The sequence below is a fragment of the Eubalaena glacialis genome, chromosome 20, assembly GCF_028564815.1.
Source record: "Eubalaena glacialis isolate mEubGla1 chromosome 20, mEubGla1.1.hap2.+ XY, whole genome shotgun sequence".
Lineage (NCBI taxonomy): Eukaryota > Metazoa > Chordata > Mammalia > Artiodactyla > Balaenidae > Eubalaena > Eubalaena glacialis.
The window spans coordinates 30,457,815-30,484,826 of record NC_083735.1 but is presented as its reverse complement, the minus strand read 5'-3'; the positions used below and the strand labels follow the sequence as shown (position 1 = coordinate 30,484,826).

Below are 27,012 nucleotides of genomic sequence, written 5' to 3'. Positions count from 1 at the left end.
CTCTCCTGTGCTGCTGCTCAGAGCAATGGGGCCTAGGGAGCAGGGGCTAGCCCACAGCTGGGTCTGAGCCAGACAGGAGGCGAAGGTCAGGAGCGAGCCCTTCCCAACTCAGGGCCGCCCACGGGTTATGCCACTGCTTGAGGACAACGGGACGACCTCACGCTGTCCCTGCTTTCTGCTTAAGGCTGCCCTTGCTGTACTGGGGACCTTGGGGTGGCCCACATGTCCGAAGTGTGGCCCTGGGGTTCTGAATCCCCTGGGAGAGGGAAAGCTAGAGGAGAAGAGCATGAGACACGAGACACGGTGCCTGTGGCCCCTCACCATGCATCCCAAGGAGGCAGGCTTCTCCCCTCCCCCTTTCCCGCGCCCCTCCCCTCTCCTGGCCTCACCAGCACGAAGGTGTAGAGCACCCGGGTGATGTCGTTGGTGTACAGACAGTGGGAGTAGTCCCCCGGCTCCCAGCGGCCAGCTCGGTCACACCGGCGGGAGGCTCGGGTGCCAGGGGCACCCCCGCTCAGGGGCACCGAGGTGAAGGGGTACTGCAGGCAGGACTGGTAGGCTGTGATGCCAGCCAGAGTTCGAGGCCACCTGGGGGCACAGGCAGGAAGTTGCCGATGACCTAGGCTCCTCAGGGCAAGGGTCCCTCCCCTGCCCTGAGAACTGTGAGGCCAGACTCCTTGGGAGCTGCAGGAAGGGTCCAGAAGAGGGTGTTTGTTTGGACTGGACTTCAAGGGCTTCCCAAGCTCCACCTTCTTTCTAAAGCTGTGTTTGTTGGGACGGTGCTGTCACTGGTGCTGCGAGGCTGGACTTGAAGTCCTGAGTTCAAGTCACTTATGCTTTCTGGGCCTTAGTCTTCTCAGCTGTACGATGGGGAGAATAACTCCTTCCCTGCCTAAGTGAGAGGCCACTGGGATATGAAAGTGTGGCATCCGTAGTGGGAGAGCTTTGTCAACTATGCATGTAAGGAAGAAAAAGAAAAAAACAACCTTTTTGTTCTGCACAGCACATTCGGAGGGTGATTTTATACGAAAGGATACGGTCTCTATAAATACACCAGCGGGACCTGGAGCTGAATGACAAAGGGCAGTGTTTTCTCCAGCTTGGAGTGGGTGGGGGACTGGTCACCGGTGGTCCCAGGGGCAGGAGCGGGGTGTGGGCCGGGGCCTGGGTCTCGAACCTGAAGTCCCCGCGGTTGTTGGCGACTCGCTCAGCGGGGCAGTAGGAGGCCGAGGTCTCCAGCACCACGATCTCCACCTTCTTGCTGGCGTTTCCCTGGACCGTGGACACGGAGCACTCCCATTCGCCTGAGGCCCACACGCCGATGTGAGACAGGGTCAGCTCACTGTGGGCGGGCGGGCGGGCGAGGGCTGGCTGGAGGCGCTCCCGGCGGCCACGCCACCCTCCCCAAGCTCCCGGGGGCCGCCCTGGGGCACGCAGGGCATCAGCTTCAGGCTCATTTCTTTAACTGAGCCAGGGATACACGTACATACTTCTTTAACTCTCATTGGCCTTCTGTTAGTGTTTTTCCGAGCTTCCATTTCCCCATCCCTTTTTTTTTTTTTTTTTGGCTGTGCCATGCGGCTTGCAGGATCTTAGTTCCTCGACCAGGGTGAACCCGGGCCCTGGTAGTGAAAGCACTGAGTCCTAACCCCCGGAACGCCAGGGAATTCCCCAATTTCCCCATCTTTATCACAGAGATAATATTACCTCTCTTGCAAATCTATTGGAGAGATAAAGTCCAATAATACAGGTGAGAGCCGCTATATCATTGTAAAGGCACTGAAGAAATGTCAGATATAATCATTTTTCTTCTATCAGGCATTCAATCTGTGTCCCTCATCCAGACCATTTCTGACTTAGTCCTGGATCTGCATGTATTCCCAGGATCAGGCCAACTCCTTTGCGGGGTGCGTGAGGGTACTGTGGCCACCCCCACCCGTGCCGTGGGCCCAGAAGGGGCCGCAGGGCCTGTACCTGGTGATGAAGGTGCAGTCGTGGATGAGGCTGTCGCCCAGGAGGATGCCCGCCTGCTCGTCGCCCTCCACAGGGGCCCGGTTGTGGTACCAGCGGACGTGGGTGTCATTGCCCAGGTAGCTGGCCGAGCACTGGAAGGGCAGCCGGTCGCCCTGGAAGACCACTTGGCGGAGGGATGGGATGAGGTGGTGTGTGTGCAGCTCCAGGGCCCCCTCTGTGGGAGGGGACACTGGCCGTGAGGCTGAGGGTCCAGTGGGGGCAGAGCCAGGCCCCTCTGTCTGGTCTGGAGCCCGCCCCAGCTCGGAAGGAGAAGGGGGGCTGGAGAGTCTCCGGAGATAAGAGCACAGGAGAGGAGCAGGTGGGTTTTGAACGAATAAAGATGCTTCTTTCCACTGCACGCTTGTCACCCCAAGAGGTGGGACCAGATGAAAACATAAACAAAGCAGCGGCCCCAAAGGAAGTTTAGAAAAGCAGATGGAGGACCGGCCCCCAGTGGGATCTGAGGGAGAGGACGCCCTGGAGACCAAGCCCACCGCACAGGGAGCCTTGAGCCAGCAGGGGCCCCTCAGGAGGGAGCCTGAGGGTGCGGGTTTGCTCACCGCAGTGCAGCTGGGCCTCCTGGAGGCCGCCCAGGGCCTGGGCGTGCAGGGCGCCGGGGTAGGCACAGAGCGTGCGCTCCGACAGCTGCACGGAGCGATTCCGGGCCCAGGACAGCAGCCAGCGCAGGCGGCAGTCACACGTCAGGAACTCGGTGCCCAAGTCCCTGCAGGGGGGTGAGGGGGCCACAGGGTAGAGCAGAGGGAGGGTGGGCTCCCGGGGTGGGGATGGAGCCCCAGGGAGAGACTGAGGCTGGAGAGGGCCGGGGAGGGCAAAATTGTGCACGTGTGCCCTGCTGCCACCAGGGCCGCCACGGCAAGCACGGGGAGGCGCGTATGGTGGCGCTTCAGCCATCGTCTGTCCCACCTCCTCAGAAGGCTGGCCACGTGGGCACGGTGCTCATGCGGCTCCCTCCTGGGCAGAGGAAGGGAGCAGGGGCCTGACTGCTCGGGCTGGGGAAGGACACTCACACAACCTTAAGGGCTGGCAGCTCATCAAAGACCCCCGGTGGCAGACTGGAGAAGATGTTTCCAGATACGTTTCTGCAGGGAACAGGGAGAGGGGATCTTAGGTTCTCCCTGGGTCACAGGAGGTGGGTGGTGAGTGACGAGAATGCGGGGACCCGTGAGGCTTTGGGGAGCCTTCCCTCTGCCCCCCTCCCCGCCCCTCACTCACAGCCGGAGAAGCCTGGGGAGGCCTTGGAAGGTCTCAGAGGTGAGACAGCCAATCCGGTTGTTGGAGAGATCTCTGGAGAGACACACACAACCTCAGCAAGTCGGCCACGTGGTAGCACACGGATCCGCTTGTGAGGGACACACGCGTGTGGGCGGGGCGTGGGGGGGAGCGGAGAAAGAGGAGATGGTGTTGGGGCATGAAGTGTCTGCCCCCAGCCTGTTGCGTGCGGGGAGGAGAGGCAGTGAGGGAGGCTGAGTGGGAGGGCGGCGGCTCTGGGATCCACGGGACCGCCCCCAGGGATGAGGGGGGCTGGGGCGTGGGGTCAGGCCAGGCCACTCACAGGCGCTTCAGCTCCCCCAGACCCAGGAAGGCACCCGCCTGCACTGTGCTGATGACGTTGTTCCTCAGGTCCCTGTGGGAAGCAAGCGGGGGGCCTCACACCTCGCCCGCTCCGGGGCCGCGCGGCTCCCCGGGGCGGGCGGCCTCGCCGCCGCCACTGCTGGGGTCTCTGTTTCCCTCTAAGTCCCTGCTCGCCTCCGCGCGGCTGGGAGGCCGGATGAAGGACCTGGCCTCTCAGACGGGTCCCCCTCCGCCTCCCTGGCTCCCTGGTCAGAGGATCATCGGGGAGGATGCAGACACCGAGAGATCCGGGGGAAGGGCCTCGGATGAGAGAGAGGGTGGCAGGGGAAGTGCCACCTCGGGCTGGGCTCCAGCAGGTCACAGACTGGACAGAAGATGGCAGTTGGCCCCCAGGCGCCACAGGGCCAAGGGTCACCCACCAGGAGGGACGAACTGCCGGGAAGTTTTCAGAGTAGCTTCTGTCCCAGAGGCTCTGGTGGCTCAAACTCCACCACACGCTCAGAGTGCCACCCTCCCTCCCCTTTGTCACATCCTCCCAGGGGCAGCAGGGGCGGGCCGAAGGGACAGTCCCGGCCCACTGGGGACCGGCCGGTGCCCACATGGCCCCAGCCTCCCACCAGACCCGGCAGCCCTCTGGGACCACTGAGGCCCAAGGCGATGGCCGGCCCCCTGGCGTGCCCCAGCACCCTGTCCTCTGTGGGGCACAGCCATGGGGAGAGGCGCCAGGCTGACCCAACACTTGCCCACCTACCCAAGGCCTACCTGGGTCTTTCCCGAGCCAAACCAGAACAGGCTCGCGGCCCACAGAGACCTTACCAGGAGGCCTCACTGCCCACCGGGGGGCGGGGAGGGCTGCAGCCTCCTGGCTAGCTCCCTACCTTCCAGCATCCTGTCGGGCCCACCCAAGCACCCAGGAGATCATGAGGCAGAGGGCAAGGGTGGGGGGTTCCTGGAATAACCAACTTAGGTTGGCCGGTGGGGTCAGCCTGCTTTCCAAGGCCTTGCCACCCCCCGGCCCAGACCCGCCCTCTTGGCTCTGCAGGCCAAAGTCTCAGGGGCAACTCCGGATTATGGGCAGGAGGGGGTTAACTGAGCCAGCTCCCTGCTGTGGGGAGAGGAAATGGGTGTCCAGGATGGGGAGGTGCCATCCCAGCAGGGGGCCTGTTTTCACACAGACAGTCCCAGCTGGGGACAAAAACACCCAGAGAGAGACAGAGAGACAGAGACAGAGAGACAAAGAGACAGAGACAGAGACAGAGACAGAGACAGAGAGACACAGACAGAGAGACAGAGAGAAATGAAACAAATCCCCTGCCCAGCCCTGCCCCTGGCCGGGGGTCTTCACACCTCAGCACCCTCTCATACCAAGGACTTGGGCTGCGTAACCCTGCGCCCCACTGAGAAAGAAGAGGAAGCCCCCGGAAGGGCCGCTTCCTAGAGGGACGACTTCCATCCCCAGCGTGCAGGCAGGGAATGTGCGAGAACGCAGCCCCTAGAAGGCTCCTGCGGAGTGGAGGCTGGAGACGGCGGGGAGAGCGCCCGCCCGCCCAGGGTTGCCCTTCCTGCCGGTCCCCCGCCCGCACAGCCCCGTCCTCCGATGCTGCTGCAGCCGGTGCCCCCGGCCCCTCTTGGGCTCTGGCCGTTCTCAGGGCTCCGCCTCCCACCCGTGCGGGGGACGAGCAGAGGGAGACACATTCCTCACTGTGTCACTTCCCTTCATGGGCTGCCAAGGGGCCCAGGCTGCAGCCCCCCGCCCCTTCCCTCTCCACTCACTATGTTTATTCTCATTTCCTCCCTGGCCCCCCTCGAGAACCCCCGCCCGGCTGCCCCACTGATGCTCTACAGATGGGAGCAAGGCAGCCCGCTCGGGCCCAGCCCCTTCCTGCCCTGGGTTTCCTGCAGCCCGGGCCAGCCAGGGCCTTCTGAAAGGGGAGCTTCCAGCAAGTGTCGGCGGTCCTGACCTCTTGTCTCACGCCCTCAGAGCGGCTTCCGGGGTGAGGAAGGCAGCCCTCAGAAGGATTGCCCTCAGAGATGGCCTGCTGGCCTGGACCAACCAGTCTTGGGTCCTCTCCGGAGGGGCACGGGCCAGGGGCGGCTCCTGGCTGAGCTGGTAGCCCGATGGGGGCTGGCCCCTGGGCAGCTGAGGCCTCCTGGTCCCTAAGGTGGGGGACGCAGCTCTGGGGCTGTACCCTCCCTAGTGGTAGGAGGAAATGCTACCATAGAACTTGGATATTTTTGTGGACCCGCGAGGCCCCTATAGGTTGGTGGTTCTGCACCTTTCTTGCTTAGCATATCCTTTTGAATATCTGATGAGGGCTATGGAGTCCTGCCCTAGAAGAATGCACTACCCCCAATATTGTGCATCTGATTTCAGGGGCTCGTGGAACCCAGGTTACAAACCCCTGCTCTGGACTTTCCCATTGGATTCCTTCATTCCTTAGGTGAGGTCGCAAGGACGCACAGATGCTTCTATGATGTGGAATCTCCTGCCCTCTGTCTGCTTCCACAGACCTCTGGTCTTGGAACCTGGAGAAAATGCAGCTTATGGGTGGAGCCTCCCTCCCTACACCACCTTGCCTAATCCAGACGAGGCTCCTGGATCAAGATAGACCCCTCTCCCTGTACCTATGTCCACATGGAGGGGAAGGACACCCTATGGCAGAAGTTGGGGGGCGGGGGATCCCTGGGAGCAAATCTTGCCCTATGTCCTTCTTGGGCAAAAAGCAGCTCAGGAAGCTGAATGTGTAAGACTGAGTGTGTAAGCACAAGCAATAAAAGAGCAGATTGAGGACTTCCCTGGCGGCGCAGTGGTTAAGAATCTGCCTGCCGATGCAGGGGACACGGGTTCGATCCCTGGTCCGGGAAGATCCCACATGTTGCAGAGCAACTAAGCCCGCAAACCACAACTACTGAGCCCGCGTGCCGCAACTACTGAAGCCCGCGCGCCTAGAGCCCGTGCTCCGCAACAAGATAAATCACCGCAATGAGAAGCCCGCGCACCGCAACGAAGAGTAGCCCCTGCTCACGACAACTAGAAAAAGCCCGGGTGCAGCAACGAAGACCCAACGCAGCCAAAAAAAAAAAGAGCAGATTGATATGTTAGACTTGAAAATGTTAAACTTTTGCTCTTGAAAGGATACCACCAAGAAAGTTGAAAGACAACCCCTGGGATGAGAGATAATATTTGCAAATCATATACCTGATAAGGGACTTCTATCCAGAATACATAAAGAACTCTTACAACTCAATAATAAAAAGACAAATAGCCCAGCTGAAAAAAATGGGCAAGGGATTTGAATAGACGTTTCTTCAAAGAGGATACACAAATGACCAATTAATGCATGAAGAGGTGCTCAACACCATTAGGGAAATGCAAATCAAACCCACAATGAGAGACCACTTCACGTCCACCAAGATGGCTATGATTTAAAAAACAGAGATTGGAATCCTTTTATATTATAGATGGGAGTGTAAAATAGTGCAGCCACTTTGGAAAACAGCTTGGCAGTTAAAGTTACCATATGACCCAGCAATTCCACTCCTTGGTACAAATCCAAGAGAAGTGAACATACGTGCACACAAGAACACATATAGGAACATTCATAGCAGCATTATTCATAAGCCCCAAAGTGGAAACACCCCAAATGTCCATCAACTAATGAATGAATAAACAAAATATGGTATCTTCATACAATGGAATATTATTTGACCATAAAAAAGAAAGACGTGCCGACACATGCTATAATATGGATGAGCCTTGAAAACACTATGCTTGCTGAAAGAATCCAGTTACAGAAGATTACATACTGTGTGCTTCCTATTTATATGAAATGTCCAGAATAGGCAAGTCTATAGAGACAGAAAGTAGATTAGTGGTTTGCTTAGGGGTGGGAAATGGGGGGTGGGGGTGGTGAGGAACGGGGAGTGATTGCTAATGATACAAGATTTCTTTGGGGGATGATGAAAATGTTCTAAAATTAGCTTATGATGATGATTGCACAACTGTAAATATACTCAAAACCATTGGATCCTACGTTTTAAACGGGTGAACTTTACGGTATGTAAATTATGTCTCACTAAAGCTGTTAAGTGTGAGTGTGTGAGTTTGTATGACGGCGTGTGTGTGTGTGTGAGCTTGTGTGTGTGTGTGTGTACCCACGCTTGCACAGGGCGGGGCGGCACGAAGTTGGCTCCCTCTGGCCCCCACAGACCTCCCTGCTTGTGGGTTTGAAAACCGAATTATAGGTTTGGAGGCCGCACAGCAGCTCCCCTGGGCCCTCCAGGACTTTCAGGGTTCCTTAGAAACTGGCGGGGGGGGCTGGCTGAGGAGTGGGCAGAACCCCCCGCCACAGGTCCAGGGGTTGCCTGGGGGGAGGGGAAACGGAGAGATGGTGGGGACCAGGAGGAAACCCCAGGCGGTCCTAGGCTCCCTCGCAGCGCCACGCCCCGGGCCCCTCTTGTCTCTGATCTCATCCAGTAGGTATTTATGGAGCACATACCCGGTGCCAGGCATTGGGCCTACAACAGCGAGCAGGAGGGCTGTCCCCGGGCCCGCCGGCCTCCCTTCCCGCGCCCTCGGCGGCGGCGCAGCATTCCTCTCCAGCGCCGAGGGGCGGGGGCGGGGGAGGGCTAGAACCCGGCCGCCTTACCCTCGGCCCCGCCCCCAGATTAATGGAAACCACCTGGCGGGTGAGCCGCACGCACCGCCCCCGCCCTCAGGCGCCCCCCCCCCCCCCCCATCGTTCCCGTGAGCATCTGCGTCTAATGAGTGCCCCAGCACCGCGGCATACCAGCCCCCGGGGCTCATTAATCTCATTAGGCAATGACAAATCATCCTGGGGCTGCCCAGGCTCCCGCCCCGGGCCCTCTCCTCCGGGCGTGCACAGGCCTCTGGGGGCGTGTGTCCACACAGATCCACACGCAGGCCTGCACGCCCAGTCCCGGGCTCCCTTGACCTCTCCTGGGGGCTGTCTGCCCTGTGGCCGGCTCGGTCCACGGTCTGGGGGCTTCTCACTGTGACTGGGTCACCCTGGAGGCCAGGAAAGTCTTCAGGTGGCCGGCCCTCTGCTGAATGCGCGGGGAGGTTCCGGGCAGAGATGCGAGGGACCCGAAAAATGATCCTAGCGAGTCCTTTCCGCCCGTAGACTTCATTTACACGACCGCCTGCCAAGGGCTGGGGGCTCTGGACGAATCTAAGCGGTCTGGGGCGGCCGGTGTGACATCTTGCCACTTGGAACTCTTCCGAGGAGAAGGGGACGGCCATTTACTGAGAGGCCGAGGTGTCCCCTGCTCTCTTCCTGGGTGAGCTCATCTGCCTCCGTGACCACCTGTCAGGGAGCCGTGCCTTGCCCCTTGTTCCAGGTGAGAGCCTGAACAGGCACCCAGAAGGTAAATGGAGGTGGAATTCAATCCCAGTCTCTTTTCACTCCAGGGTGAAGTCCTGTGCCCTTTCATCGCCTGCCCCTTCACTCCAAAAGCCTTTCCTCTGGCTAGTCCACGCTGAGGGAGGCGGGACGCAAAGGAGGGCTCAGAGACAGGGCCTCACACACCTCTGGGCCCTTCTGCACAATCCTGGGCTGGCCTTGAACTCTGCTGGACTGTTTCAGATTCTCCAGTTCAGCCTGCCTGGCTGATAAAGGTGTGTCTCCCCCATCCCACCTCATCCCCCAGTTCTCTGGAGCACGGGTCCTCCCGTGGGATCAGCTCAGGCACATTCCCTCTCAGGGCCCTCTCTGTGTCCCCTTCCCGGCCTCGGGGCCCTGCACTGCACAACAGGGGACCCCCTCCCCCACTTACACCCCACCTGTTCGCAGAGGCCAGAGGGGCGCTCAGCAGGGCGGGCAACGCTGGCACTTTCTGGAGCAGCCCACATCTACTCAGTTATCAGACAGGCCGCTAACTCCCATGGGACTTGCTGCATGGACTGCGGGATGTGAAGCTGCCACGGGCTCAGCCGCCCCAGCCTGGACGGCTGAGTCCAAGAGGACAGAGAGATCAGTGTTTCCTGGCACCAACTGCACGCCAAGCCACGGCGTCTCGTTTGCAATGAATAGGCCCACAGTGCAGGGGTCATCTGGTCCACTGGTTCCCAACCCCAATGAGCATGAGAATTGCCCGCATACCTTGTAAACAATTCCCAGGCCCCTGCTGACCTGATGAATTAGCATCTTCAGGACCGGGGCCCAGGACCTCTCCCTACCTCTGGGGTAGTGGGTAGTGACTGTGATGGTTAGTTTTATGTGTCAGACTACAGCCCTCGGTGACTTAATCAATCACTAATCTAGGTGCTGCTGCGGAGGTATTTTGTAGATGTGCTTACCGTCTACAGTCAGTTGACTTTAAATAAAGGAGACGACCTCTGCTAACATGGGTGGGCCTCACCCAATCAGTTGAAGGCCCGGAGAGCAAAACCCGAGGTTTCCCAGAGAAGTTCTGCCTTAAGACTGCAGCATCAGTTCCTGCCTGACTCTCCAGCCTGCTGGCTGGTCCTACAGATTTTGGATTTGCCAGTCCCCACAATCACATGAGGCATTTCCTTAAAGTAAATTTCGTTATAAAGAAATAATTTCTTGGAATTCCCTGGTGGTCCAGTGGTTAGGATTCGGCACTTTCACTGCCATGGCCCGGGTTTGATCCCTGGTCAGGGAACTAAGATCCCGCAAGCCGCGTGATGAGGCCAAAAAAAATAAGAAGAAGAAGAAAGAAAGAAAGAATTTCTTTGTATATTTATATAAGGACACAGACACATACATCTCCTATTGGTTCTGTCTCTCTGGAGAAGCCTGACTGATACAGTGGTGACCAGCCAGGCTGGAGACCCTGGGCTCCTCCAGCCCCTGCACTGCCTCTCCATCCCAGGGAAGTGAGGCCCGGATGCTGAACCCAGCACCCCTCTGCCCAGAAGCCTCCCCTCCTCTGAAAGCCCGGCCATGTCACTGGGTTTTTTGATCTTTTCCTTCTCCTGCAGCTCTGTGGGTATCACACACACCCAAGGATCATAGAGTTTTAAATCCAGAGTGCACTTTACAAATTGCCCTGTCCCCCCCCTGCAAGGGAAGTGTGGAGTCCTAACCACTGGACCGCCAGGGACTCCCCCCCCCCACTTTTAACAGATGAGGAAACTGAGGCCCCAAAGTGAGGCATCCCTCTGACCCCATCTCCCACCACTCCCCAGTCACGCTGCCCTTCTTCTGCACCTCAAGCTCACCAGACAGGCTGGACCCCAGGGCCTCCCCTGCTGCTACTGCCTCTGCCTCTAGACAACTACCTGCCCGCCAGCTCCCTCCCTCCCTAGGGCTAGGGCTCCATCACCTCCAGCGAGGCCTTAACCTCATTACATAAAATAGCGGCCCCCATTCCAGTGCTTTCTGCCCCCCTTCCCCTGCTGCTTTGTTTTCCTCTGCAGTGTTTATGGTCTCCTGACCTATTACACATTTCTTTGCTGCGTTCTGGGTCCCGTCAGCGGCAGGTAAGTTCCCCAGGGCAGGCACCAGGCCTACCGCGTTCACTCCGGATGCCCAGCACGCAGCCTGGCACACAGAGGGGGCTCAAGAAACATCTCGAGAGTGAACGACTAGATGATTCCTAACAGGGCAGGGGCTCCAACTCAGGACCTAGAATTCTCACTCTGGTGCCCTTTGTCCTCCCTCAGCATAGGTCATTATTCCCATCTCCTCTCCCACTTTGCTCTGCTTGCCTCCCGTGGTTTGAGTGCACCTGCAGGGTGGTGATCTGGGTCCCAGTGCCGTGGGGGGGGGGGTCCAGTTGGGTAGGCTTGCGTGGGGGGGAAGGAGAAGGCCATCGTCTCATCTTCACCAGAAAATCTACCCTCATGAGATTGAAGGACCACCCAGCAGACCCAGCAAGGGGGCAGACCCAGCGGATTTTTGGCAGATGAGGCGAGAGGGTAAAGATGGGAAGATGTCCCAGAGGCCTCAGGAGGCTCTGGGCAGCTCTCGCTTGTGCTAAGGAGAACAGAGACGGACGCTGGGCGGTGACTGGCCCTGGTTTGGCCGGGCCAAAGGACTGCGGGCAGCTGCGGTTAGTTTTTCTCCAAAAGATCCCAGGAGGGAACATCTGCTTTCTGGCGATTCAGCCCTCTAAGACCAAGCCTGGGCTGAGCGTAGGAATCACAGCTCCTGAATGCTTAGCTGCTCGTGGAGGAGAATGTTCGTACCTAACGAGTCTTCTAAATAGCATATCGGGGGCAGCCCTTCCTCCCTTTCGGAGCAGAGTCAACGAGAGCTGGTCACGGCTGTGTGCGCGCACCGTGGCTAACATCCCGGGAGCCCTCCCACCCCCCACATGCCCTGATCTCACAGAACGTGCTCCACCTTTCCATGCCAAACGTGGCTGTGTCCCTTTCCACCCGCCCCCAACCCAGCCAGGCCACCAAGCTTTCCCCACAGGCGGCTTGTGGGAGAGCCTTGCCCTTCCCTTGTGAAGTGGGTGTAATAGAGACAATCTCGTAAGATTGTTGTCCTGGTTAAAGATCTACACTGCATCATGTCGATACTGCATCTCTATTACCCTTGAACTTTCTAGCCTTCGCTGATCCCTCCTTTGGACTTTACAGAAACCCCGACCTACTTCATTCCTATATATATGGCAAGGTCTGTGGTCTCACTAGACTGTGATCTCTTTGGCTGTTTGAGAGCAGGCGTCTGCCTTATCCGTTCGTATCCCTCATCCCTCTGATCCAAGCCTTTCAGGCAAAATGGTACTAGAGGGGGCAGGACCCTTTTGGAGGCCTTGGGAACGCCCAGCAGGTGGGAGCAGAGCTAGGAGACAGGGGCTTGGATGTGGGGGAGATGGCAAGGATCCAGCTCCTGGAGGGACAGCAGGCCCAGGGGTCCCGTGGAGGAGACAGGACCCAAAGCTGTTGTACAGGCTGTGGATCGGGAGTTGCCAACTGAACGGGGAATCGAGAGAGGGGTTGACTCAACCCCCTCCTTTGGCACGGACCTGCCCGTGACCGAGGCAGGTCCCCAGTTCTGGGAAGGAGCTTCTCTCGGGCTAGCAGGGCCCTTGCCGTCGGTCCACAGGGCAGCCAAGGATGCTGTTGCTGATGCAGCTGTAATCCAGGGCCGTGGGGATGAAGGGAGGGGGAGAAGTGGATGTGATCCACTGTCCCCACCCTCAGCCCAGGGCTCTGGCCCCTTGGAGCTTTGTTTGTCGACTGTGTTTAGGGAAGGAGGAAAGAGGCCTCAGTCACACTAAATTCTCCCTCTGCCCTTTATGCTGGGCCCCCAGCTGGGACGGGGAGGCGGCTTCTGGACAGTTAAGGGGCTCAGCCCTTGTAGCTAATTGCTCATTAAAGAGTGTTAATGAGCTTCCCACGGCCCCATCCCTGCCTGGACCAGCGCCGTGTCCCCGCTGCTCTGTGCTGTGGCTGGTGAGGGAACTGGTCTCTCCCTCACGGACCAGCCCCTCTGCCCTCCACTTGGTGGTCGAGTCCGACTGTGGGCCCTGCTCGGCCAGCAGGTCCCGGGCCCCTCAGCAGCCAGGATTCCTCACCCTCCCTGGCCCGACCTCTTGCCCGTGACCTCCACCCCACCCTGCCCCAGCACTTACAATTTCTCCAGCAGGGGCAGTCCCAGGAAGGAGCCGTTGCGGAGCCCGGTGATCTTGTTGTTGCTCAAGAGCCTGGAGGGACGGGGAGAACACAGACGGGAGAGTGTTGCCTTCTGTGTGAGCGGCGCCCCCTGCAGCTGGGCGAGGAGCAGCCCCACCCTGGGCTCCGGGAGACCACGGGGAGGAGCCAGCGAACGGCTCGGGCAGACTGGTCAGCCCACTGAATGCCAGGTCACACGTGTCGCCTGCCCTGGGTCTCCCCACAGCCTGGGTCTGACTTAGGCTCTGTGCGCTGGTGAGCTGAGCAGGTGTGAAGTTGTGATGACCCGTTTTGACATTGGAACCACAGGGCCGAGCCCACGGCAGCCCCTTTCTGCCCTCCACAGCTCTGTCTTGCTCAAGCCATCGGCCCAGTAATCTGAGGACAGTGCTGGGGAGAATGGTCTGGCAGGTAGAAGAGGAAGTCAGGCAGGTGGGAGGACCTGCCCTTCCTCGGGGTCTCCATCACTCCGGGAGCTGAGGACCTCACCAGAAGGGGACCCCTCCCTCCCCTCAAAGGCCCCCAACTCAGAGGGATGGAGTGCCCATGCATCCCCAAGCCTGTCTATAGCCTTGACCGGAAACTGATGGAGTCCTCGGCCCCGGGGGAGCCCAGGCCTCAGCCTCTGCCTCTGCCCACTCGGAGTCTTGTTTATTTATTCGTTTGTATTTGTGGAAGCAGAAAGGGGCCCCAAGCTCCTGACCGAACCCACTCTGCCCACCCACTCAGCCTTTCTCTGTCAGGCTCCCCGCTGGGAGGAGAGAGTTCCAGACCAGCCAGAGGGCTCATCCCTTGAGTTAATTGCTTATTAAAAAGCTTTAATGAGCCTCTCAGCTCCAGCTCTTGCCTGCCCTGCGCTGAGGCAAAAGTTTTTCCATCTTTGCTCTGAATGGTGGAGAACGGACCTGGGAAGGCCAGAGGTGCAGGCCTTGGGCCTCCCCTCCAGTGAGCAGCCTCTGGGCTGGACAGTAAGGGAGAGGGCAGGGGGCGGGGGCAGGGCCCAGGAGGGGCTGTCAGAGCTCTGCCCCAAAGCTTAATGGAAGTGGGTGGGCGCACAAACCAGACTGGCAGTGAGAGGACCCCAGACGTCCATGCTACACCACGTTCAAGGGCACATGGAAAACAGACCATGGCCGGGACGGAGGCAAGGGTGGAAGGGGGCTTTGTGGGTCAGTGGGAAGACGTGGCACCTCATCTCCTTCCTCCCTTCTCCCCTCTCCAGAGAGGCCCCTCCTCCCCTTCGGGTCCCCCCTCACTGTCCTTCCAATGGTGACGTTTCCCAGCAAGGTCTCAAGGGTGACTGTGTGGAGGGTTTCAAGGGAGTGCTGGGTTTCCAAAGTGCTACACACACACACACACACACACACACACGCACACACACACACACTGTCTTGATATTTCAAAAAGCACATCACAGTAGTCATCGTATGAATAATTAGAACTTTCTCAAACCCCTTTATTCTCATTTTATGGGTTAGGATAGTTTTATTTCACGTTACCTGTGGTGGCCAATTATAAATGATCTTGTCAGTTCTTAGGGCCTCGAATGGTCTCGTTCAGGCCCTGGTGGGGCTGCGGTGGCCCCCTGGGTGGGGACAGGCTCTTGATGGTGTGAGTTTTAAATCGAAGCCCATCCTACCTCATCTGCTGCTGATTCCCCCATACACCCTCAGAGCCTGAGGTTCAGAGGTTGCATTAAATGTTGGAGAAGGCGAGAAGACCCCTCAGTATCCTTAGTAATGTCGGGAGGGGTCCTGAAATGTCAGCAAGTGGGGTGAGAAAGGGCATCTGTTTCAGCCTCCCCAAACCCCAAGGGTCTCTCCCAGGGACTGCCCCTCCCTGGGTCTTGGGGAGGGAGAAAGATGGGGATGCTGATGGGGGGGCACAGGGGAGAGGTAGGGGGTGTGGAAGGTTAGAGGAACAGGGGGAGCCAGGTTATCACAGCCCCGTGCACGAAGGGGGAAGCCTGAGAACGTTCCCAAACTTGAGTGGAGTATGGACCTGTTAAAGGGAGGGGAAAAGTATCTTATTTCCTGCAAATATGTCTGAGGATCCCAGTTTGAGAAACACTGACTTTAGAAATGAAAATCTTACACTATGAAAATACCTTCTAGTAAAAAATTATCTCAAAATTATAGGCAAAGGGGCTTCCCTGGTGGCGCAGTGCTTAAGAATTCGCCTGCCAATACAGGGGACATGGGTTTGAGCCCTGGTCTGGGACGATCCCACATGCCGCGGAGCAACTAAGCCCGTGCGCCACAACTACTGAAGCCCGCGTGCCTAGAGCCCGTGCTCAGCAACAAGAGAAGCCACCGCAATGAGAAGCCCGTGCACTGCAACGAAGAGTAGCTCCTGTTCACCACAACTAGAGAAAGCCCGTGCGCAGCAACGAAGACCCAACGCAGCCAAAAATAAATAAATAAAATAAATAGAAATTAAAAAAAAAATTATGGGCAAAAAATTTTTTGTTCAAAGATCATTGAATTGAAAACAGAAAATTAAACAAATTCTCCAACTCCCAAATCCCTGATATTAAAACCCGGGATCCTAATTGGAGAACCCTATCCAGACAAGTCTAGTGGTAGTGTTGAGGGGATAGGTACCCCACATTCTCCAGACTCTTTGTCCTTTAACCCTTGAACACCTTTCACATACCCCAAATTTAACCCAGAACTGGCCAACAGAAGTACAATGCCAGCTGCATACGTAATTTAGAATGTTCTAGCAGCCACATTGTTTAAAAGTGAAAGATTAAATTAATCTTAATAATATACTTTATTTACCCCAATGCACCCAAAATGTTATCATTTCAACACATAATAAATATATTATTATATATTATAAATATGCATATATTATAAATTATATAAATAACAAAAATTATTAATGAGATATTTTCCCTTTTTTGGTACTAAGTCTTGGAATCTGGTGTGGATTCTCCTCTTCCAGCACAATTTACTTAACCCAGACCAGCCACATCGCAAGTACTCAGGGCCACATGGGGCCGGTGGCTTTAAGTCGTATCCCTGATTTAGTCTCCTTGTAGCCAGCACCTCCCCAGGAGGAAGTCTGGGCTGCTGGGGAGATACTCAGGCGGCCGGGGTGGGGTGTGTGTGTGTGTGTGTGGCCTGGGAACAGAGCAAAGCATGGGGACCAGCCCCCAAGGCAGGTGAGGACAAGCCTCTGGTCCAGGGCAGCTCATCTCCTGGCTGCCACCCCAAGGCCCGCGTTCTCTGAGGCAGCCTCTGTCGGGCTGGGGAGGAGAGGGTACAGCGGGGGTGGCGTTGGGGTCGGCTGCGGCCCATGCTGCAGGCTTGGCCAGCCCAGTGTAAACTCCATCCTGGAGAGTCTTGAAATGAGACTTTTTTCTCACTGCGAGAACACATTCCTGATCGCCCACCCTCTAAGCCACTCACTAAAGCGGGGGCACCAGGCAAACAGCGCTGCATCCTTCTCCTCCAATGGGCCCCTTCTTGCCACGTCTCCAGTTCTTGGACAGACTTCAGCAGGTATCGGTATGGTTTAGTCCCCAGATACCCAGAACTGGATCTTTTGGTCTTAACAACCTAGATCGGGCTGAGGAAATTTTATTTCAGGCCCAGATTAGGGGGAGAATGGCCTCAATGATGCTGGCAGGTTCAGTCCTCTGGAGGTGAGGGCAGAGATTTGGGAGAGTGTTTGGGGCAGGTAGGAAGCTGGCAGTTACAGGGCTGCTAATGAAGTAGATGAAACACACACACACACACACGCACGCACACACACACACAGCCCCATCCAATAGGAAGAAAAATGTTCCCGCCACGCTAGGCTCTCATGGGAGGAAAACAGGCAGGGCGGCCCCATGTTTCTGTCCAGAGTCGCAGACACAACGCCAGTCTCTACCCCCTCCTAATCACCTCCCAACCCCACCCAGACAGCCTCAGCCCCAACGGCCTCCCCCCAGCACCAGCACAGGGCGCCTGCCAGGTGGGTTTGCTTCCCAACCATGCCTCCCACCCCTCAGACCCCAGGCCCGCCCAACCCAGCATCCTCGGCTTCTCTCTCCCTCTCTCTCTCCCGCGTCTACCACCCAACATCACATTTTCACAGGAAGGGGGGCCAGTCCCTGGGGGCCCCTCTTCTCTACCCCAGAATCTGAAATCTGGCCAAGGAGAGGGGGCACACTGAGTCCATTCCAGAACTCTCTCCCGGCTTGGGTCCTATTTTAGGGAAGAGCAGCAAGCAGAGTTACCACTAATGAGGCTGGAGGCCACGGGAGCGAGTGGCTGGTGTCTGCAGAGGCCCTGTGGCCTCTGGGCAGCCGCAAAAGCTCGCCAGATCCCAGTCCGACATCAAAGATGACCCTATTGGGGTCACATGGGCACCGCCCCATTGGGCATGGGGCCAGCACCTGCCTGAACAAAAGGGTTCTCACATGTGCAGGAAGAGTCATACATGTCAGCCCCCTCACCGACCCACCACCCCACCCCAGCACAGAGATGCAAGGACCACAGGCCTGGACACTGTGGCCCCGTGCTCTCCAGGAATTCTGAGCCTGGAATTTAGGCCACTGCCAAGGCCCTCTGGGCTGTGCGGGGCCCGTCTCCAACACCTGCTGCTGGCACCTCGGCAGTGTCTTCGGGAGACCATCAGTGAGGGGAGGAGGGTGGTTTGCTTGCTAGCACCAAAAGGGTCTCAGGCCCATTACCAGCTGCACCGTCAAGGTGAAACTGTACTCCCAGCCCCGCCCACAAGCACAGTACCCAGGGCCTTGGAGCATTTCCAGAGCCCACAAGGGCATCTGAAACCTAAAAAAAAAAAAAAAAAATCACGACTGAAATATAAATGCTACAAACATAAATTAAGGAAGACGTAGCTATATAACTACCAAATGTCATGTTATGCCAATTAGCAATAACTGTTCTGCTTCATAAAGGTTGTGGATGCAGTTTAGCCTGACTGATATGACAGTGGGACCTCCAAACAGGAGACTACCTCTGGTCCACAGGCCCTGCTTTGACACACACCTCAGGCTAAAGGTTGCCTTCATGTCTGCCGAGCCTGATTGCAGGGGACATAAATGCTGGAGAGGACACACTCCCACACCTCCTGCCATCCTTCCCTTGGCTGGAAGCCTGTCCGTCAGCCTCCCTCTGGTTAGGAGGGCACCCAGGTGGGACATCTTTTCCCCAGACTTTAGAGAGCCATGTCCTGAGACAGCCTCTGACCTCAGCCTTGAAGCCGGGCTGTCCAGGTAGGGCCTGAGGTCAAGGTCAAGAGGGAAAACTATTTTGCAACGGCTCCTACATATGGGCCTTCCTTCGGTCCTTTTCTCTACCCTCTCTGCAAGGTCACGGCATCCTGGTGGTCACTAGGCAGAAACCAAGAAATTGGGGCGGGGACGGGAAGGACTAACCTACTGGTGTTCATGGTGGGTGGTCGGTGTGGCTTGATGGGGATTTGGGGGCCCCCAGCACTGGAATTGATTCTGCTTTAATCGTTCACCCTGGGCATCCATTCATTTGGTCTTCAATCCTACGTGAACACCTACTGTGTGCTCGGCCTTGTGGAACACATCAGTACTACAAACACAAATGAGACCTGGTGTTTACCATCTCCCACTCGTGGAAGGTGAAGGGAGGTGTGTCACACCGGGTGGACTATTTGCGTGCGTGTGTCCCCGGGGGTTGAGGAAGCTGGGAAATTACTCCCAATCCACCTTAAGCACTTCCTGCACCCACAGCCTAACATCTCACCACTGGGGAGCCAAGCTTTTAGGTGAAGAAAGTAGGTTTCTTTAAACATACAAATAAACCTGAAAGGATCTGTCTGTCATCAGTCTTTTATACCTAAGTATAAATTAGTCCTTTAATCCTTCCAGCCCAGAGATTTTCCTTGGGAGCTTGGAGGCCCTGCTCCTGTCCTGCTTTGTGAGCCTGTATCCAGTCTCCAGGGTGAGACTGCAAGGCCCCTGAGGGCAAAGGCCAGCTCTCTCACCTCACAACAGGCACTGGCGGAATGGGTGGGTGGCTGTCTGGAGGGGCAGAGCTCCAGGGAAGGTGGGGTTGGTCCAGGAATCCCGATTTTCCAAAGTCAGGAGGCATTTTTTCCTGCCTCCACTTCCCACCAAATCCTCTGTGAAGTGATTTTGTACTTAGTGGTCCCCTAAGTACACATATATCGTTGGGGGTGGCGCCCCTTTCCCCGGCTCACTATCCACGTGGGGGAAGCGGATTGGTTATGTCCCTGCCCTGTCCCCAAGGAGGACGGCTCTGATTGGTCAGTGTGGGACCGGGCTGACCCGGAGCAGGAGCCCTAGGGTCTGGCTAGGAGCTGTGTGACCTTGAGCAAGTCAGCCCCTCTCTGGGGGTTTTCTTCTCAGTAAAAGAAGGGTCTGGACCGAAGATTCCCACTCCGTACGTTTGATGGCTTTTCCCATCCTGGATGCCGAGTCTCCTGAAGTCTAGAGTTTCTGCTCCAACACACAGTTCCCAGCAGGCAAAGCGCCCTGGGGGAGGGGGGGCCGGGAGAGGAGAGGGAGGAGGGGGCTTCGACCTCCCCTTCGCTTTCCAGCTGGGAGATGTCTGGCCCCTCAAGTTCAGGCTGGAACTCCCTCCTGGGCCGCTCTCTGCAGCCGGTCCCCTGCCCCTCACCTGGTCCCATCCATTTTACACACCCTTTGCTCCCCCAGCCCGGCTCCCCCAACCCGCCTCTCCCCACTCCCAGGGCTGGGAAAGCTGGGTTCTGGGAGGCTGCCGCTTTAGCTACACTCCACAGTGTCTCTGCTCTCCCACCCCCATCACCCAGTTCTAAAAGCAAAGGAATGTTCTGGAGTTTGGGAAGGATGGGGGCCCCCGGAGGAGGGAGGAAGGGGAGGAGGCAGCTTTGTCCTGTCAGTGTCTGAGCTCTAAATAGAACGGAGCGGCTGGGCTGGGGGAATGAAAATAAACAGCCCCTCTGAACAGCCCCTTCCTAGCAGTTAACTGGATTTTCCTTCTGGATCCTCAGCCCAGGGCCATTTCCCTCCTCTCCCCTCCCCTCTTCTCTGTCTGGTCCCACGGGGCGAAGGCTCTACCTCAGGGTGATGGGGGAGTGAGGGGTCCTGGTCCAGGCTGCGTGGCATGGGGGAACTCACCTCCCCTCTCTGGGCTTTGGCGAGGAGAGCTCACTGAATGGAAGGACAGAGATCAACTCAGAGGTGGCTGGAACTCTTTCTCCTTCAGGAAAGAGTTCTTATCCCAATGACTCCCATGTGGCATAAACTTAGGAACACTCGCTCCCTTTAAAAACATGACCCCAAATTTAAGGGTCAATTTACGGTGAGGTTCAAATTACACCGGTCTGCCCGTGCCTTTGGGGGAAATTCGCAGACTCACCAGGACTAGGGATTGCATCCCTCCCAACCCTAACCCAGAGAGGTGATCCACAGTAGGCGGCAGGAAGGGACTTCCTTAGGGGTCAGGAGTGGCTGGGTTCTTGCATGGGTTCTGAAAAATTCAGGCCAAATAACCCATTCTAGGTCCTGGTCCCACTGGGGGCCTGAATTATAGGTCCAGTCTCTCTGGTGCAAGAAGGACTCAGCCAGTGAAGCTCGGATGGCTCTGCTCTCCGCCTGGCGCTCCCCTGAGCTGGGACCCTGGGCCCCGACGTCCTGCACAAGGGGCAGCCCTCAGGGCAGGGCTCCTAACACCTCCAGGAAGGGGCTGATGAGTCCTGGAACCTGGGCTGGTGGCCTCCAGCTCCTCCAGTAGGTAGTCGGGGAGATTCCTTCTGAGTCCCTCCCTTCAGACCAGCGGGGGTCCGGGAGCCCAATGGGGGCGCTGCAGCTGAGACCCCCCCCGCCCCTCCCCCGGCACCATCGGGAGGGTAAGGGAGAGTGTGTTGGAGCCTCCAGCCTCTTCCCTCCTTTCCTTCTTTCTCCTCGCTCCCTCCCCCTCCCCCTCCCCCTCCGCTCCGCACAAAAGCTCTCTGTACACTGCCACTTCCTCTGGCTGCTGTCTCTGAGCCCAGACCTTATGAGAACCATATGGGGGAAAGAGGGTGGAAGGGAAGGGGGTGGGGAGGCCCCTTGGCCCGCCCCTCCAGCCACCATCTCCCTCCGCTCGCGCTCTGTGCAGGCGGTTGGCACACTTTGCCCCAAACTCCCCCTAAGCGGACCCCGGGGGCTGGGATGAGGGGCACTGAGAGGTGGGCCCAGTCCAGAGCTGGAGGTCCAGAGGGATGTCTGTGCTCAAGAACTGCTGGGCCAAGCACGGGGGATTGGGGCTGGGAAGGGGCCTCCCCTCCCCTCCCCTCCCCCTCCCCTCCCCTCCCCCGGGGCTCCCAAAGACCACCAAACTCCCAGCAAAGGGCCCCGGCCTCCTCTAGGCACATCTGGGTGGAAACTGCCCCTTCTCCCCTATGAGGGCAGCCTACGTGGTGGGCAGCTCCCCCAGATGGGAGGCTGAGGGGATGAGGGTTTGCGGGCCCTAGGAGAATCTGGACCGAGGGACCATCCCATGCCCACCCCTCTCCCCACCCAGCCTTGGAATGTTCCCAGGTCAAAAGGGCCTGGGTCCTGCTGGGAAGGAACCGGGTTGTTTAAAGCAGGCTTTGTGTCCATTGGGTCCCAAGTCCAGCTAGGTGAACAGTGAGTCTCTCACCTGAGAGGAAAACTAAACGAACCCAAGCAGCTAATCCTGACACGGGCGTCAGCTAAGCTGTGTGACTCTTGGCGAGACGTGGCCCTCTCCCCATCTGGCCTCAGTTTGCTCAGCTGTCAGACGCTGATTTAGGGGCCGGACCTGCTGGTCCCTAAGGCCCCTTTCGGCCCAGGGGCCCAGGAATTTATGACACTGCCTGGTATCCTCCGAGGGCCTGCTCAGATGTCCTGGGAGGTCCTCATAGGAGGTTTCCTTCTAGAGTTATCCATTATCAGCCCTTTCCTGGAATTCCTTAGTATCCCCCTCACTCGAACTCCCAGAGCCCAGAACCAGAGGGCAGGCCCATCAGCTGCTGTACAGGGCGGGTGGGGGTTGACAGTGGTCTGCGTCTCCCTCCTCCACCCGGGTTCTCCCTGTGATAAGCCACTTCCACCCTGCCGCCCATGAGACCCCGCCCCTCAGGGAAGGCCCATCAAGCCTCCTGCTCTGGACAGGACGTGCCCTGTGCACTGGGCCTCGAGAATGGGGGCTGGGGTGGGGCAGGCAGATCAGGAAGGAAGCCAAGAGTTCAGCTTTCCTGGAAAACCGCGAACGAAAATCCATTAGAGGAAAAAAAAAAAAAAAAAGCCAAGTGTGGGGAGAGGGGGCCTGCAGTCTACAAAACCAGACGGCAGAAGCCGAGATAACAGAGTGGAGGTGGAAGGGTTTTCCGTGAGGTGCACAGGGCTGTCGACAGGATTGCCCTCAACGGCTTGGAGGCTTTCTGAGCCGAGACGGAGGCTCTCTGCAGACAGGCACCTTATCTAGCACTTTCTCTGCCTGAACAGTCAGCCAGGCTTCCCAAAGCAGAGGCCTCACTCTCCCCCAACTCCCCCAGGACCCACGTGGGCAGGGCGGTGTGTGGAGGGGACTGGGAGATGGTGGCCCATTCTGGAGGAAAACAGGGGAGGCGGAGGGAGGGGAAAGCAATAATGCAAAGACTATTGGCCCAAGTCCTGTTGTTTGCACCAGGTGATGGGCAGAAAGGGGAAAGGGGAAATTTGGAAAAAAATAATAATAAACGAGTAAGGAGGAGGAGTTTGGGAGAGTGTGAAGGTTTTTGTGCTCATAGCCTCTCTTTGCTGCCAGGCTGGAGCGGCAAAAGCCCCTTCTCAGCCCGTCTTTTCCTTCTTCCCTCGAGATGCTTGCTGGGTAGGGGTGGCTTTGCTGGGGGGACTGAGCCCCCAGAAGAGAATCCCTGCCAAGCTTCTGCTGAAGAAGAACGTGCGCTCTTTTTCCTTCAGGAGCCAGCTTGGGGGAGGGGTTGCAGTCAGGATCGGGATTAGGTGGAGCCTGTGGGGAGAGCCTAAGGCATATGTCTGTGGCTGCTTTTAGTCACACCCCCGGCTGATGGGCCAGCGGGCTCTCAGGGGTTGCTCCGGCCTGACCTGCCCTGTCTGTTGTTCCTGCGGAGATGTCCAGCCAAGCTCGGGCGGCGGGGGGGGGGCTGTTCTTTTGGAAGGTACCTTAAGCCAGGTAGGTCAGTGGCCTGGGACAAAAGAAGGGCCCTTCCTCTGGGGCTGGTTTGGGATGGGACGGTGAGCTAGCAGTCCTGCTGGCTGCCACCCTGTTCTGATATATTCTCGCCAAGAGTTGGCCCCGCTCTCTCCCTGGAGTGGCGTCGATGGGAATTAGCCGTGGCTGGAAAGCATTAGTTACCAAATCATTCTAAAATGTACTGCAAAACCACCTCTTAATGTTTCCCCCCTTCTTTCTGCCGTCAGTATGTTAGGATTCCCTAATCCCAACACATGCGTGTGAGCACGGCTGCTGCAGGATCCAGGGCACACACGTTCCTCTCAGAACTGAATTATCGTGGCCCAGCGGGGACTCACACAGACATGAGCCCAACCATTCCACACAGCAAGCATTTTTCTCCTCCAGAACTGAGTGGGCTGGGGAATGCCCAGGCCTGTCTGGACACTTCAACCCCAGTGGACACTCAGAGGGACCTGAATCAGCTGCCACAGCTGCCTTCCCAGGCCATGGCTGTATCCCTGAGCTGCTGGGACGTGGGAGAGAGCAGAGACAGGGCTTCCACCCCCCTAATGCACACATGCACACACCCACCCCAGCTGGGGAAAATGCAGGCCAGGCGGACAACGTCAGAGGCTGACCAGTCGTGTCCTGTCAGGAAGCGGGCAGCCTCTGAACTCACCCAACCAGAGGCGTTACTGTATTGTTCTGGACACAATCGGATAGACTGTGAGCCAGCTCCAACTCTGGGCAAGGGGCCGTGGGGAAACGGTCGCCGCTGGGGTCAGGAGGACAGGGAAGGGGAAGCGGCTTGGAGGCTGGATCCAGGACAGGAAAGGAAGGGGCCGCCGCCAGGGCCCGAGCCTCCGGTCCACGGCGTGCGTGGAGCTCCAAGCACGTGGTCTGCGCAGGAAATCTCTGCGGTGGGGAGGGGTCGCTAATTCTCCTGCAGTTGCGGGGACTTCGGACCCCCATCGAGGAGGCTTGGGGTCGGGTTGCGGGCGCAACGGGCCGCGCTGGTTGCCAGCAAAGTGAGGGCTTAATAAGGCCCGGGCTTGAGAAGGGAAAGGGTATGACGGAAGGAGGCTGGGAGGCAGCCTCCTTCCCCTCAGCCAGGTTTCTTTCTCCGCACTCTTTTCGCGAAGTCAATCGAGAAACAGCCAAAGTTCGTCTTTATATCCGAGGAGGGGAGGAAGAGGGAGGGATGCAGGATCCAGAGCAGAGCTCAATTCACAGATGCCCACGGCGGGAGAGGGGTCCTAGTGGGAATCGGGACGCCGGGGTCTCATTCACACCAGAAGCGCCTGCACCCCAAGGACAGACTTTTTCGAGCCCACCCTCCCGCCAGCGCTAGAGAGACGGGCTGCAAGCGGGGCTGGCAGGCTCCGGGCCCCGATGGGGCGCCCCCCACTGGAGGAGCCAGGCCGTCTGGATGAAGCCGGGAGACTCCTCCAGTGCGGCCAGGGACGCGTCCGCGGTGGTAACGACCACAGCCATCTACTGGGCCGCGGGCGTCGGTCTTCCCTGAGCCTTCCCCCCATCCCACCCCCCGCAGGTCCGCAACACCAGCCCTGGCTAGAAACTCAAGGGGCGCGGGCGTCCCGCCAGCGCGCATTCCCTGTCACCTGTGCAGGTGAGTGGGCGCCCGCGGTGCCTCACTTTGGGGCGCCCCCGCCCCCCAATGCTCCTTCCTCCCTCCACACCCCTGGAGCCCTAATCTTTCCCTTACTTCTCTTCAAGCCTCCCTTTTCGGCTTCTGGACTCAGGCCTGTCCTAGAGTCTCTGAAGTGGCACGTCGACTCTGTCCCCCATTTCCCACCCCTCCCGTCTGGTCTCCTTTCGTCCCCTCGTCGGGGCTGGAGCCGGGCCGGCCAAGCAGGATACTTACAGGGTAACGGTGCTGTTAGGCAGAAGGCCGGGCTCGGGAGGCTCCGGGAGGTCCCCGCCGCCGCACACCACCCTCCTGCGCGCCGGGCTGGGGGCGCCGCCGCTTAGCCCCTTGGGTCGCTCCCCTGAGCACTTGCAGCTGCGGATAGGCACCGGGCAGCCGGGCGCGCCGCGGATCTCGGGCGCCAAAAGCAGCAGCCACTGCAGCAGCGGCAGCAGCAGGCGCGCGGGCGCCCACCGCATCCTGCGTCCCGCGGCGCCCATCAGCCCATCGCCCCGCGGGGACCGACAGCGCTGGGGCCCGTCTGCGCGCCGGCCGGAGGGATCCGGGCGTGCGAGAGGCGTGCTCAGCGGGGGCCCGGGGCGCTCGAGGGCGGAGCGGGGGGCCCTGGGCGGAGGCAAGCCCCGGGGTCCCCGCCGCCGCGCCCCGGGGGCATGTCCGGCGAGCGCCCCGGCGGGGAGGACGCGGGCGCGGCTGTCAGCGCAGCGCGGGCGGCCCCCGGCGGCGCGGCCCGACTGTCTGCGCGGTGCTCCCGGGCCGGTTGAGGCCGGGCCGCTCCGCGTCGTCTGCTCGCTCTGCGCGGGGCTGTGACCTAGCGGATCGAGCCGGGCTCCTGCCGCCGCCGCCGCTCCGTGCCATGGATGGAGGCAACTCGGCTCGGCGCCGCTCCCGCCGCCGCCAGCCCCCGCCCGCCCTCCCGAGAGGGCGCCCTCCCCTCGCCAGCTCGTCCGTCCGCGAGGCCCTAGCGCCTCCCGATGCGCAGCCAGGCCGCTGCCCTCCTCGGAGTAAGAGCGGGCCAGCCGGCTGGAGGCCCCGCGTGTCCCCTGCACCCGCCCTGAACCTAGACTTCTCCCTCGCGCCTCTCTCCCCCCACCCAGGAATCTTCCTCTCCATAACCCACCTCAGACCTCAAAGCCAACCGCCATCACTTTCCACAAAACCCTCCCTCACTCGTGCCGTCCAGCCTGCACCCCCGATGCTTCTGGGGCTTTCATTGACCCGCGGGCTTGGCCAGAGATGCCCATGTTTTGTATTGCACTTCGTTCACCGCTCTGGGGCTGCTGAGACTAGGCTTCCCTTGACCCCCTGACCTGATGGGCCAGGCTGGAAGCCGGGGCTCGCTCTCACAGCCCTGCTCTAGCCACTGCAGGAGACAAGGCGGAGGCTAAGGAGGCTCAGACCCTCTGGGTGACCTCGCCCAGCGGGGGGTGCATGTCATTCGGCCAAGGAGGGGTCAAAGGCCGAGGCAGGCCTGCCAGATCTGGCTGCCTACCTTTTCCACATCCGTGTGTGTGTGTGTGTGTGTGTGTGTGTGTGTGTGTATTTGATGGTAGGTGGGAATGAGGGGAACACAGAGGGAAAAGCAGGGATTCCTGCTGGGTGTGGAAGGAGCACAGCGCTGAGTCAGGAGGGCCCGTTCTCGGCAGCGCTGACAAAGGGCACAGCCCCTAACATCCTGGGGTATCGAATCGCTGACAAAGGACACAGCCCCTAACATCCCGGGGTATCGAATCTCGGGGGTCAAAATGAGGCCCTGCCTGCCTGCAAGTTGTGGCCTGAGAATGAGTGAGTGATGGGGGACACTCGGATGGGGATGAAAACTGCCTTGGGTCTTAGATGGGCTGCAATGCAAGTTGGGAACCGGGCTGGGGATAGAGGGAACAGTGAAGTGTGGCCCAGTGTGTCTGCTTCCTCAGTTTGCCCATGAAGGCGGCCTTTTCTGCCGCTTAATGCCACAGCACCTTTGCTGTGGAGACGCAGGATCCCTG

The 27,012-nt window shown here is 58.7% G+C and overlaps 1 protein-coding gene across 2 annotated transcripts in view; it reads right to left on the bottom strand.

Annotated features, from left to right (window-relative positions):
• Positions 1-25,932, bottom strand: part of ADGRA2 (adhesion G protein-coupled receptor A2) — a 34,399-nt gene extending 8,467 nt beyond the window's left edge. The window contains exons 1-9 of one of the 2 annotated variants that reach the window (XM_061177557.1): positions 25,244-25,932; positions 13,180-13,251; positions 3,587-3,658; positions 3,247-3,318; positions 3,042-3,113; positions 2,574-2,737; positions 1,975-2,188; positions 1,178-1,342; positions 390-588 (exon numbers count right to left, since the gene is read on the bottom strand). In XM_061177557.1, coding sequence (XP_061033540.1) covers positions 390-588; positions 1,178-1,342; positions 1,975-2,188; positions 2,574-2,737; positions 3,042-3,113; positions 3,247-3,318; positions 3,587-3,658; positions 13,180-13,251; positions 25,244-25,506 — 1,293 coding nt within the window. In that variant the 5' untranslated portion in view covers positions 25,507-25,932. Of the gene's footprint in view, positions 1-389; positions 589-1,177; positions 1,343-1,974; positions 2,189-2,573; positions 2,738-3,041; positions 3,114-3,246; positions 3,319-3,586; positions 3,659-8,105; positions 8,199-13,179; positions 13,252-25,243 lie in introns of those variants that run through there. The other variant, XM_061177558.1, reaches the window with a different exon arrangement.
• Positions 25,933-27,012: the final 1,080 nt, after the last annotated feature.